This window comes from Diadema setosum, chromosome 7 (genome assembly GCF_964275005.1).
Source record: "Diadema setosum chromosome 7, eeDiaSeto1, whole genome shotgun sequence".
NCBI classification, from domain to species: Eukaryota; Metazoa; Echinodermata; class Echinoidea; order Diadematoida; family Diadematidae; genus Diadema; species Diadema setosum.
This window is the reverse complement of record NC_092691.1, coordinates 18,825,010-18,838,530: the sequence shown is the minus strand read 5'-3', so window position 1 is coordinate 18,838,530 and position 13,521 is coordinate 18,825,010. Positions and strand designations below refer to the sequence as shown.

The 13,521-nt window shown below is 39.6% G+C and overlaps 1 protein-coding gene across 3 annotated transcripts; it reads left to right on the top strand.

Annotated features, from left to right (window-relative positions):
- The first annotated feature begins 3,250 nt into the window (after positions 1-3,250).
- Positions 3,251-13,200, top strand: LOC140230685 (synaptotagmin-7-like). 3 transcript variants are annotated; one of them, XM_072310827.1, is made up of 4 exons: positions 3,251-3,312; positions 9,335-10,251; positions 11,362-11,518; positions 12,289-13,200. In XM_072310827.1, exons 1-4 carry the CDS (start codon positions 3,282-3,284, stop codon positions 12,597-12,599), a joined length of 1,416 nt encoding a protein of 471 aa, XP_072166928.1. In that variant the 5' UTR covers positions 3,251-3,281; the 3' UTR covers positions 12,600-13,200. The 3 variants fall into 3 exon arrangements, with proteins under 3 accessions (XP_072166928.1, XP_072166926.1, XP_072166927.1); XM_072310825.1 differs by having other exon boundaries at positions 11,338-11,518; XM_072310826.1 differs by having other exon boundaries at positions 3,264-3,751; positions 11,338-11,518.
- The last annotated feature ends 321 nt before the right edge of the window (positions 13,201-13,521 follow it).

Below are 13,521 nucleotides of genomic sequence, written 5' to 3'. Positions count from 1 at the left end.
CTCACAGTTTTTCATACACTATCACACTGCACAGTACGCACAGAGAACCAAAGAGTACTCAATAGATATGCAGCAGGGAGGTGGGAAGAGAGCATTGCTGAATTCTTCGAATGTCGTCAGGACAGACATGCGCATTGCGTAATCATAATGCGGCGCACGATGCCGTCGTTCGTCTGCTCATGCACTTGGCAGGTCGGGCAGCACATTCATCATCATCATCATCATCATCATCATCATCATCATCATCATCATCATCATCATCAGCATTATCATCTCTAGGGAATTTAGATAGGGAGATTACTTTACTTTACTTTTACTTTTCCGGAACGATGGTGTAGGACAGAGCCTGTTCATCGATCAGGTAGAGTTGTCTCTTGATGCTCTCTTTCTGTTCAAGCAATTGTCCAGCGCTGTTACCCTTCTAATTGGTCCTGTCAGTCATCGTCATCGCTTGGTGCATGACGATGACGATAACAAGCCCGGGCGTGGATGTCAGACAATAGCATTTTTTTCTTTTTTAAACTGACCTGCAGAACGTTTGTCTAAACCATGTATGTTTGTAAGAATTTCTGCTAGTGGATGTCACAAGTGATGTAGACAATCTGTTCCATGACTGGATGACTGAAAAAAAAAAAAAAAAAAGTTGCTCCGAATGTTCAATGGACACTAGGTGGTGAATAATTTGAAGGGGGTGGCCTCTTGTTCCACGATACCGAGACTGTATACAAAGAAAGACTGCGGGTTGATTCTGTCTGTATACCATGCAGTATTTTGAAGACCTGGATCATGTCCCCTCTTTCCCTCCGGTAATGAGAAGAATAAAGATTCAATTAATTCTTCATTGCAGTTGTAGGCAAAATGTTCATGTTATATGATGTTATGTCACAGAGTGCACTTATGTCAGTGAAGATAATGTATCTCCATACAGTCCATAGCAATTGTTACGCCAGAAATTAAAACATACTAGGGCCTACTGTTTCCGTGATATGACCCAGCGGGATGAAAAACTGGCGTTCTATCCACCGACCAAGGCGGTCGCACGCGGTTCATGGAGTCCCATAATATTGCATTCCCTTTAGATTAAAATCCATGTTTGATGCCGCCACTCAAAATATTTGAAGTAGACCCTATGTGTCAAACTGGATCTACCTCACAGATAGGAAGTCAATTGATTCATGTCTCATTGCATAATTACCAGCCACTCTCTATTAGGGAGGACCATACGTCTATGATAACAATGATTTGGGTACTTCCTTTTCTTCATCCTTCAGCAAAGGTGAAAGATGATCGAGCGGTATACTACCCACTGTCGTGTTAACAACGCGGGAATGAATAAAAAGCCAGGGCGTCGCAAATATTGATAAAGTCTAATAAAAGAATACTAGAATGGCTCATGTCTGGACACTGACATAGACGTATTAATTCATGAACCATGTGAAGATCATGAATACCATTTGTAAGACTAAGATCGACACTGGATAAAATTGGTTTTCCAGAAGGCTACAGTTTTAAACACTTTCACAACATACAGCTCTTTATTGATCTGGATGAATTGACTTTTGTCCCATGTATAATCAGGTGAAATTTAATGTCATCTAACTGATGAACAACCAGAGTATACCTGAGGCATTATGTCAGGGTTTGAAATAAATCTCCAGATTGCTCAGAAAGACGGTGTCATATGGCGCATGGGGAATTATTTTGTACATTATATATAGAAAAGGGAGAGATCTTTAAATGATTTTAAAAGCAGTTCTGAAATCTAGTCCTGACCTCTTTTATCAAACGTAAGTTGTCTATGCTGTAGAACACGTTTCGGAGTTTTGGCATGTGGATGGGTTATGGTTTCACATTGGCCCTGTGTGTGTAAAGCGCCCATCTATGCACGTGGGACAACTCCATCTGTAAGTCCATTTCATGATGGGCTCTTGGAGTTTTATGAAATAATTTTCTATTTCACTTTACAATAACTACAATATTGCTTTAGAACCATTGGTACATTTTGTGCATCTGGCATGTGGCTGAAATAAAAAACAATTCATACGTCATAAATCCATAAATGTGATATCATTGGACTTTATATTTCAGTACATCCAAACACAACATTTCGAGCTGTATGTCGTTACCTCTAAATCATCTCATAATAGAATTCCTGTTATTTTGGAATGTAAGCAGGTGAGAGATTCACGGCACTGAAAACAGGAAACCAATTGAGAACACGGTGGTTTATATAGGCACACTGAACTGTGAACATGAAAAGTCATGCAGGTTCCAATCCTAATTGTTGCAGAAATACTTGACCGTATTTTACATACAATTATACATCTTGACATATCAATAAGGAATAAGATATACCATCAGTACCTAAAAATGTTGCTGGTGTTGAATAGTTTATCTTGTTACAACCCTCTGAGAATATAGTGAAGTGATGATGATGATGATGATGATGATGATGATAATCACCAGGCATTTAACTTATTATTCATATTGTCATTATGACGCACTTTTACTATTTTCATCATTGTCATAATCATGGTTATTATAACTATTACCGTTATGATTATCACCACGATGATCTTTGTAATGACTGGATCATACAATATTTCTAAAATAAGTCTTCGATTAATAGGATCATAAACATTTTGTATCCACAGACACTCTTTTTCATTTGTATCAACGCTGAAGAGCAGCCAGTTAAAGAAAGTGGTTATCAAGGGACATTTCAAGGAACATTATGTTTACCAAAGTTTATAAATCTATCGACATACCTACTTTCTCAGTATAAGTTGCCAGCAATGTTCTATATGCGCAAAATCCGTGTAAAATAGATACAGACAGATAAAATAAAATGAATAAATAAATAAGTGAATAAACACAAATGAATATATCGAAATGAATATTGACAGAAAGAGATAAATAGAGAGATAAATGAATAGAAAAATAAATGAATGAATGTAATTATTAATAAATAGTAGAATCAAAAGGAAAATTCTCGAGACCATTCTTCTTACAATCCTAATCTAATGCGTAACAGCTTAATTCCTTTACAGCGTCTAAAGAAAACAACACCCCTATCTACTCTTTATCGAGCTATATAAACAGTTATGGTCCAAGTAAAGCCAAAGCTCATTATCATGATAATTAAATCGAAGGAGCTTTGAAATGAATTCACCGTGGTTGAGCGATTTTATTAGCACGGGTGAGTATGTGCTGCTAACAAAAGGTGGACCGACAGCATTTTCTCAAGTCCCAAATCCTCATGTGGAAGCTACTTCTTTTGAATGACCTCATTTGGACTTCGCCATGCACTATGTGAGTGATAACGGTCGACTGCGTAAAAGAGACAATGGATTTGTTAATTTGCTGTGCCATTTGATAAATCCTACTCTCATGTGAGTGCAATCCTACTTCTCTTTCCATTTTCTCTCTTGAGAGAATATAATTTCATCGGCTGAAAGCCTCTTCAATCACTGCGAAATATTGGTAATCTTTGCGTCAAGCTGGAGAATCTCAATTTGGAGGCACGCCCCATCGTACAGGTGGTGGCGCGGTGCAGGACGCACTGAGCGTGGTGGTGTGGCGTGCTTTCGAGGTGTCGCCGTTCAGAGTGCTTTGGCGGCGCCAGCCCGCACTCGCCTTCCCTATCTCCACATGACATCAGAGTCAAGTCTGCCCGAGGCCTGGCCCAGTCGTGTCTTCCATTGGCTGTGTCTTCACTTTGAGTAACATCTGCTTAGAATGGCAGTTCAACGTGAGTATTTTGACTGTATACTCTGCTCTGGCGTCATTCATTCCCAACCTGTTCGTAAAAGTATTACATTTTCTTTTAATGCTATTATTAAAGCAATGTTTGTTGTTCGACAAATTTTATTATGTAGGCATACCTTCTACTGTCTGTAAATTATAGACCCATACGCCGGAAGCATGATGAGAGTTCCTTACCTTATGAATCATTAGATTTGAAGAGAAAAAAAGTAATATCTACAGACTGAAATCACATTGTTTCTGAACTTTATTGTGTATAGTATAGACACTATAGAGCTAGACATAATCCTATTCTTAAGATACATCTAAAATTTATGTGTTATCTTCATTGTTAGGTTTAGGAATGATGATGTTGTCACAGAACGTGTCCTTAGTCCTTACAACAAAACTTTTTTTTTTTGTGGCAGATAGGCCTCATGTAATATGGCATTTCCCAGTAATTGCTGCATTTTATTAGGAAACGAAGACTGAATGAAAAGTAGTTGTGGAAAACCAAACTAATTATACAAAAAACCCTCCATTCTTCTACTCAATTGTCCATAGGAAAGACCGAGATCTATAGTTAAAATACTTAAATTGTAATTACCTGATTAGGATTAAAGCAAATGAAAGCTGAGTTCCATTTATCATCGTGACGTCGTGATATCGGTCGTTTCTATACTTGAAAAGATTCTGACTATTGCAGGGATACAATCCATGAAGTCAGCAATCTGCGACGCTCCGCATATAAAATGGGCAGGTACAATCTCAGATAACGACACGCAGGATATTCACACAATTTATTTTGACAGCTTTCTTTTTTTTTCATTTTACAGCGAACTCATATGCTTGATTGAAGTTTGTACAATCAGTGTCTATGTGGTATTCAAAATTGTGTATGAAAACGTATGTGTCAGCTGGTCTATATTCTTTGTTGAATCAAATATCTTGATGGGTGCGCAGTCCTGCATGGCTCTCTTCAAGCATGTCAATGATGATGATCATCGTCCGAGACTGTGATAGATTTGTCCATAATGGGAAAAGACATTGACTCTCTCACCCAGGGCATTAAAACCAATCCACCTGTCGTGTGTGTGTGTGTGTGTGTGTGTGTTTTATGTACAACAAAGAGGAAGACAGCAGATATTCCAAATCCTTGGTGGAATAATCAAGTCAAGGTCATAATCACAAAGGTTACGATACTATAGGTTGTAACCCTATATAATATATCTATATCTACATACCCTCGAAAATCAACAAGCGCGAAAAATCACAAACAAAACAAAACCTGAGGCCCAACAAAAAGTAAGTCACAACTAATGCTTTATGATAGTTATGATACCGGGGAAGGGGGGGGGGGGGGGGAGCTCCATTTCCTTGATATTTCAAAGTAAATTCACCAAACATGCCCCGGCATACCGTCGCTATGTACTTCAGAAATGTGCCATCACAACAGGCACGGAATATTTGCTCTTCGTGTGAGCAATTGAGATTCTGAAGCTGAATCATTTTCTCCGAAATCCCCGGAAAACAAAGATATTGATTCCTTTGGGGACTGATTTCAGGAGGACAATTTCTGTTGGGCCTTGCCGTGAATGCATTAATGAAAAGGAGTACAAATATTCCGTTTGATACAGCAACGGAGTAATCCAGAAAAACCTCTTACTAAATCATGCTTCATTTTGTATGCCTTTGCCTTCATGATGATAAGTAGGAGGGAAAAATCACTTGGGTTGTTGTAAGCAAATATGACAGCTATTACGGTTCATGTACGTGTCTTCGTTTCAGCCAGTGGAGAACTCTGTTTATCTTTCTGCAGAGATTGTAACACACATTAAAGCATTCATCGTTGCCATAGGCAAGACAAGTCAAAACACGCGAAGCATTTCTCTTGGACATACCATGCCATATTTAGCGATCCGAAAATGGTTAGAAGAGCTGGGAAAGCTGATGATAATTATGCCCTCAGTTGTCAATATCATTGCATTATTGCCGATGACGTGCTATCTTTCATGCAAACTCCGTCTCAACTCGGGTTGTCCGAGTAGGGAAGTGCTTCGCGTGCTTTCCTCGGGAATTTGACTTGACTTGCCTATCATGGCAACGATGATTGCTTTAATGTATGTGTGTTACAATCTTGCAGAAAGATAAACACACAGTTCTTAACTGGTTGAAACGAAGCAGCTAATGGTATACAGTAAACAATGCATACAATTCCAACGAGGAAATATGAAAATGTTTGCATACTTCTGCCCGCTAAAACCTTGCTGTGTGCATCAACTACTTTCTCACCTGTCATGCATGTTGAATTTGAATCTATAATCACCTGACCTTAGACGAAGAGAAATGCACATTACAATAATACATCAGTGCTAGTCGTTGAAAGGTCGGGCAAAACTGCGACAAGCTTTCACCTGTCATTAGTTACCTTTGTTCCGAAGGTAATGTGAGGTTGAGGCCCTACATGTTTTGTGAAAGTGGCCTATTTAAAGAAATGGATTATTTAGAGCCAAGCCCCTGTATAGTGTACATTTGAATCAGATGCACTCTCTTATCTATCACAATATTTCAGTGGTATATAATACTGACGATCGCCTCAACATAAAGCAGAACTATATAGACGAAATAGAATGTCAACAAAATGGGTTCTTTAATGTGGGTCAGTGGACCGCCGACTTTCAATCACGATGTCGCTGCACGGTTCGAGTCCCCTTGCTGCAGCGATTGTGCCTCTCGTAGGCAAAACACTCCATCCTCATTGCCTAAAGTTTATCTTTCTGAGGGAATTTCAAACTGTCGAATCCCTGGTTGCGTATAAGCCGTCAATACGTCCTTTAAAACAATATAGCTGTCATGTAAAACAAATTATTCCAAATTAAGTCAAATTTTGTAGGCCAATCGTACCATTCCTTGCCTTTAGAGCACAACATAATGATTTACTTGAATGATCTAATATTACTTGGACTAAAACTAAGAAAATCAGGCGACCTTGAGAAGCAGTCAGTATTAGCGGTGTTTAACACATATTCTAAAGTTATATGACACTGGGTGTGTTTCCGGAATTCGCTCCCAAAAATTTCCCGGAGGGTCATCCGGAACACTGCGATGTCTACCTCACACAAAATTTAATGTGATTAAAAAAAAAAACAATTGGTAACATGACTAATAAGCTCATTGTCACATCATAACGAGTGAGGTCCTTGTATGCCGTTTATACTTCAGTGTTATTTTAGTGAAGTTGTCGAATATTAACGGCGCGTGCTCTGGCTTGTCTTTTGTTGGGTAAACACTGATGCAGATAACGCAAATTGATAATTTATCTTGCTCGGACAGCTGGTCGAATTCTCACACTGTTTTCACCTCCCTGGAATACGGGACGAAGTAGAGTGTATTTTGATTACATTTCTTTGTCTCGCTTCAAACCAGGAAGGTGAGATGTAAACTTGTGGAAATTTATTCAACATTTGACTTGTTGCTCTGCTCATTATCACAGGATCTTTTTGTAAAGGCAGGCACCTTCTCACTCTTTGCTCCTCGTACTTTGGTCTCTTGAATCTAAATTGATTACTGACCTTTGTTTCTCATAACATGTCAGAAATGTGACAGTGGACCTCATTCTTCAAGATATAAGATCTTCAGGACATTCGTTAGTTTTTTCTCGCTTGATGGTAATTTCTATCATTGTGAAAGAAGTGATGTTGTAATATCTTTCCCAACAGAACGTGTATATTCAATATGAAAGTAAGCAGTTAACTTACAGTAAGAAAATGGTAGGCATTCACTGGAAAAAAAGCTTTCTGAAACATTACATATTTGTTGTAGCCAGAACTATCGATGAACAGAACTACCATATTCATTACCTTGAAAAGTTACCCATTGCCTCTACGGGAACGTGTTGGTTCTGTACAGAGTCTATGACGGGGATTGCAAAATCTCATAAGATAATATAAGACGGTATAGTTTGTTTGTTTGTTTTTCTTGTCAGTACACGCAATGAAACGATAAGATTGTATTGGATAATATACCATGTTAGTTTGAATGGATTGGTCTTAATTAATTCTCTTATTTGCAACAGTCTTACAATGAATATACTTGGGCAACATCGTGGTAGATTACAAAAAGTGTGTCTAAATATGAAATTGACATCTATTTTGCACAGCAACATGACCAAGTGTATCTTCCGTGTTAAAGGTCGCACTTATGTCATCATGAATTCAATGAATTTTTTACTCATGTTTTATTTTTCGATACATCGTACTTTTGATTGAGACCATGATACTTTTAGTCATATTTTCCCCTCTCCTAACACAACGCAGAACATTTTACACTATCGGTTCATAGATGACAAACACATCTGCATCCTTTATTTAAACCTCTTCCTGCTACACCGATATTCCATTCTCCATCTCTCTCCCAGGGATCTCCCCCCCCCCCCCTCCTCTCTCTCTCTCCTCTCTTTCTGTCTCATTCTCTCTTTACTGGTCAAATAGAGCCATTGACGTCAGAACAAACATTGCTTTCCTCTTTTTTGGGTCAGGGCAGCGAATCAAATACGATTTATATCATGATTTATCACCTGACGATTATCCTCTTGAAATGTATATAAGGATTTGTGCGATAAATTCTAATACTCGCCCTGAATAGTTGCGGTCTATCGATGTTGGTTTTCGTTTTAAGTTTGTCAGTAAGCTGTATAGAAAGAAGCGCACTTTGTACACACACTGCGAAAATAAAAACAATCGCGAAGGTTTTGGTCAAACTCTACACGCTTCGCCTCTGTTCATTAAATTATTCAAAACAATCGGGATCAGGCAATATACATGTTTGTGCTTGTAGACATGATAGAGAACAATATAATTTCAATATTGTTCAAAATGTATATAGTATAGGCTTTTGGATTTCAAACTCAACGCGTTTTGACACAACTCTAACTTTGAAGAAATGGTATAGCTTTGGTTGAAATTAAGGATTCAGATTTTAAATATTTGTGTAATTTATGAAATATTGAAAAGCATGCAATTATCAAGAGGAATTCAAAGTTTATTTGATGAAAATTTGGTTTGAAATAGCTGACATATCAGAAAAATAAAGTAAAACAAGGTGATCCTGATAAAAGGTGGGTCCCACCTTTTGTTAGGACCTCTTTGTTTTTGTTTGGATATTTCAGCCATTTCAAAACCAATTTTCATCAAAATTTGATGAAAATGATGAAGAAAATTGATGAACGAAATATCACCCGTTTCTTGTACGGTGGGCCTATCCGACAAAGTGTGACTGGGGCTTAAAGCCCTGTTTTAACAGATCTTGCCGCGGCAACGTCGCAACAACGTCCGGAAAACAAAATTCCTCTCCTCGAACAATCAAACAAGCAGCAGGAGATTACAAAAGCAAAAGGCATAAGTTACCGCGACAACATCCGAGCAACATTTTGAGGGGACCGTTTTAACGGACAGGTTAAGAAGGATTACCCGGACGCTGCCCGGACGTTGTCGTGGTAACTCTCTAGTTTGAAAGGCTCTGTTAAAACGTGCCTTCAGTTTTGCCTTTATTTTCTCCTCATTTGTGTTTTTCTTTGGTTTAATTGTTGCAGTGACTGTAATATTTGGAGTCTGCGCTGGGGTGGCAGTCATTGGCTTCGTTGCCCTGGTCGTCTTTCTGTGCTACTTTCTCCGTGCTCGTCGAAAGAAGAAACGGCAGAAAAGACGGGCGGAACTGGAGCGTGTACTTGGCGTTACTCCTCTCAAGAGCGACTTCTACAGAGACAAAACTAGGGACGAGTACCCGAAGAGGCTCACCTTGCCTCAGCAGCCTACCATCGATGATCACGACAGCGATGCTCTGATCGACGAGGCGATAGACGCTTCGTCACCGCAGTCGAATGCCGAATATGTAAGGTCGCAATCATGGACAGCTGCCCCGGCGGTTCGCCCGAAGCTGGCCGCTATCGATGCGCAACGACGGAAGACATTGGCCGTATCTTCATTGACACCGTCGTCGTCGGATTCTTCCTTGGCGTCGATGACCTCGGAGCCCGAACTTGATCAATTGGGACATGACTCCGACTGGCTGGTGTCGCCCGCGGAGATGTGCGAGAAACCAGTGTTGCACTTTTCGCTCTTCATGTCTACGCGGGACGATACTCTCTATGTCACCCTCAAGTCTGTATCCGGCTTGGCCCGGAAGTACTACCCAGGGTGCACGTCCTTCCTCAAGGTGCGCCTGCTGCCAAAGTTCAAGGATGGCTTCCAGACCGACGCCGTGAGGAAGTCCCTCAATCCCTACTTCAACGAGTCCTTTCAGTTCTGCAAGTTGAGTTTGGAAGAAGCGCAAAGCAGTTTCCTGAAGGTCAAACTTTACATCAAAGATAAATATAATCGCAAAGCCCGTTTCAGCGGGGAGGTTTTCGCCGAGTGTCATCAGCTTATAGACAAGGCTGACAGACTTCTCGACTTCCAGCGGACATTCAGTACAAAGCGAACTAAACTTCCAAAGAAAAATCTCAAACGGGTAAGCGTATACTAAAACTTCACCGTTTCTCTAACAGCATATCACTACGTCCCCCCCCCCAAAAAAAAATGCAATAGGATTTCCGCAATGTTAAATTTTGATATGATTAAACTGTCTTGATGCTATTTCATGGTCTAATTAATATATAACATCTTACCTTTTTTTTTTTTTTTTTTGCAGAAAACCTCATTCAGTTTGGTTAAGTGGTCGCAGAGAAATGTGGATCGTTGTTAGGCATGTCATGGGTCTGGTTCTTCCAAGTTTAGCACTTGGATGCCATTGGAACTGCATATTAATGTGTGATCGAAATGGACAGTACTTGGGAAGGAAGGGATTCCTGACACGCTCTACAAAGACCCTCATTTCTTCTTTGACCACTGAAGGCAATCGGATGGGGGTCTCTGTAAAGATGTGCGTGATAAGTTATGGTTTCAGACCCATTGAATTGTATTTGGAATGATTCATTGTTTTTACAGTTATCGGTGCGGAGGTTCTATATTCGATTTAATTGACGTATACGTAATCATTGTTTCTTGTAATTTTATACCGTCAGTAAACAGATACATACCGGTACTTGAGTATCAGCAGTATGTAGTTTACAGCAAAGAACAGCAATTTCAGCGCAAAATGTCAGAACAAGGCACATTTCACATTGTAAATCAATGATTTGCAAAAATTGAATGTGTTTACCGTAGAATCGTTATTCGGGCTACACATTGAAAATGTGAATATACATCATTTTCATCCTGGAATTGTTTCAAGTTCAAGTAGAATCTTCCTTCATACCTTATCCGTCATTTGGGCGGGAAGTTGTTATTGTTGTTGTTGTTTTTTTTTACCTTTCAGAACCGTCACTTGGCAGGTGCGTGGGAAAATCATACAAATCAAGTGAAAACCTAGTATTTACTAAAGAATCATACAAAAAAGAGAAAATGATTGTAACCACAACTACGGCTGAAACAACAGAAATGGTGCACAGAAAATAATACTTGACTCTGACCTTGTCTAACCAAGATGGTAATGTAGTATATTTTATGAGGACGTTTTACAGATTGTAGGAACTGTTCGTTTTCAAATCACTGTCAGATGTCACTTCCCTGCCTGCAACAGATGCGCTCCAAATCTACCTCCGAGCTGACGTCACGCAGTCCCTACCTGGGCGACCTCTTTGTCTCCCTGCAGTACCAGGCCTCAGCGGACCGCCTCAAAGTCATGGTGCGGAAGGCGGAGAACCTTATGGTTGACACCGTGGTTCCGGGCACCGGAGGTACGTCTCGTCAGTTTCAGCCCCACCCTGATCCCCTCATCCCCTCATTATTCGATCCCCCTTTTTTCTTCTTTTTGATTAATAAACTTTTTTAATCCTTTATTATCTATTTGTTTTTTCTTCTCACGCATTCATGCTCATCATCTCTCTCGTATTCCCACCCTTTTCTGACTTTTCTCTGTCGTTCTGCATCACGCTATCGATTTCCTGTAACCTCTTATCGTTTCTGTTATGTGTGTGTGTCCATTAATATTTGCGTTAAAGTCTATAAAACATGTTTTGCGATTACAAATGAAGATTTTTGTGTAATGTGCAATCATTTTCTTGAATTTCATGCTGACATAAAAACAACAACAAAAGGCCTAAATATTTTGGAACCATTGCAAGGAAGACTCGCCAGTCCCATCAGCCATTACATAAGCAATATCAAGCAAGAGGCAGACTCTCCTTACTTCGTTATTGTAAAATTAGCAACTATCAGTATAGAAAGCACGTAGATCTTTTAATGAAATCAATATACTTTCTATTCATAGTAATATTCAACGTCTATTCTTTTGTATTCTTGTCTGTCTCTTGGCCAATAGGGACGAATCTTCTGCAAAAACGTTAATGCATTAACTTGTGATAGTTATCGTTATACGACATACATTGATACATGCATTTTGTCAAATGTAAACATATACGAAAGTTTTTTTTCTTTCGAAAAACATTTACGAAAGTTAGATGATAGTTAATATTTTCATTATCATGAATACAAATATTTCACGCAGATTTCTACGTGTCAGTTCGGCTGCTAAAGTATCGGGAAGTTATGGACGAGCACAGCACGCAGAGACGGTCTGGCACCAGCCCCGTGTGGAACCAGCCATTTTTGTTCCACCCGGAATCCAGCGACTTACCACACATCTCTCTCCTGCTGGCGATCCACCGGGGAAGGCGGGTCGCGAGTGACGTCATGGTGGGCAAGGTGGAAATGGGCCCGGGCTCCGGAGAAACGGGCACGGCCCACTGGGAGGAGATGCTACGGCCCAGGGGGACAGAAGTAGCCAAATGGCATCGAATCAAACCACCATTCAGCTAGCTTGAACCATCAGACTTACACTGTAACATGAGGTCACATCTGCCTATAGTCTATACACAACGCCGGAACTGGGAGCTGTGCATGTGTAAAGGATTTAGTGACAAAATGACCATGACTTTGCATTGGATATTGTACAGAAACGTATAGAGGATGAGAAATTAATATTCTCAGTACCACCTAGACTCGAGGTCTTGCTTGTAGATCTAGAAACTCGTGTTATCTTGATCTAAACTTTGTCCGAAAAGCAAAAGAAGTACTAATCGTCCATAAAGATCTAAAATTATGTAACTAAATCTGGCATCTCGTAAAATATGGAATATGAAGGTCTAATGATGACGGCCAACAAACCGCAACATGAATGTTTATTGCAATCTATTTCTCATGTAATATCATGATCTGTATGTCCAATTTCGGAAATGTTAAAGATTTGTACTGGTAATGGCCACTAGTTCTGTGCAAAATAACGATGTTGTTGTAAAAACATGCTACCCGATGTCATTACTTTATTTCATTATATATATTTAAAAAATCACTTTACAGGTTTGAACATTTTTCTCCGTCATGGCAGCAATAGATTCATGCCAATCAGTCAACTAAAGCCTTTCCGACGATCGCACCCAGTGATCGATCGTAATGCAGCAACCATTGGATCATTTCCCCGATATCTGTTCCTTTCACCATCTCATTGGTGGAAGGCTAGCGCCACGAAAATATTGTATAAACAGCTTAATCCACAGGCTACTGAGAAATCAGCCCTTAAAGGCGAAAAAACCTCACACAACATATCGAGTGAATGCAACACCATGCGTAAATAATCAGCGAAATTTGAGAAAAAATCGGACAATCTGTTCAAAAGTTATGAATTTTTAAAGCTTCTGTGCTGCCATCGCTGGATGAGAAGACTATATACTACAGTAACTTT

Bases quoted from the DNA above. Each gene is read 5' to 3' on its own strand.
- LOC140230685 (XM_072310825.1), top strand. From the start codon at position 3,282: ATGACCTCATTTGGACTTCGCCATGCACTAT. The intron at 3,313-9,334 runs GTGAGTGATAAC...TAATTGTTGCAG, and splicing joins TGGACTTCGCCATGCACTAT to TGACTGTAATATTTGGAGTC. The intron at 10,252-11,337 runs GTAAGCGTATAC...AATCACTGTCAG, and splicing joins CAAAGAAAAATCTCAAACGG to ATGTCACTTCCCTGCCTGCA.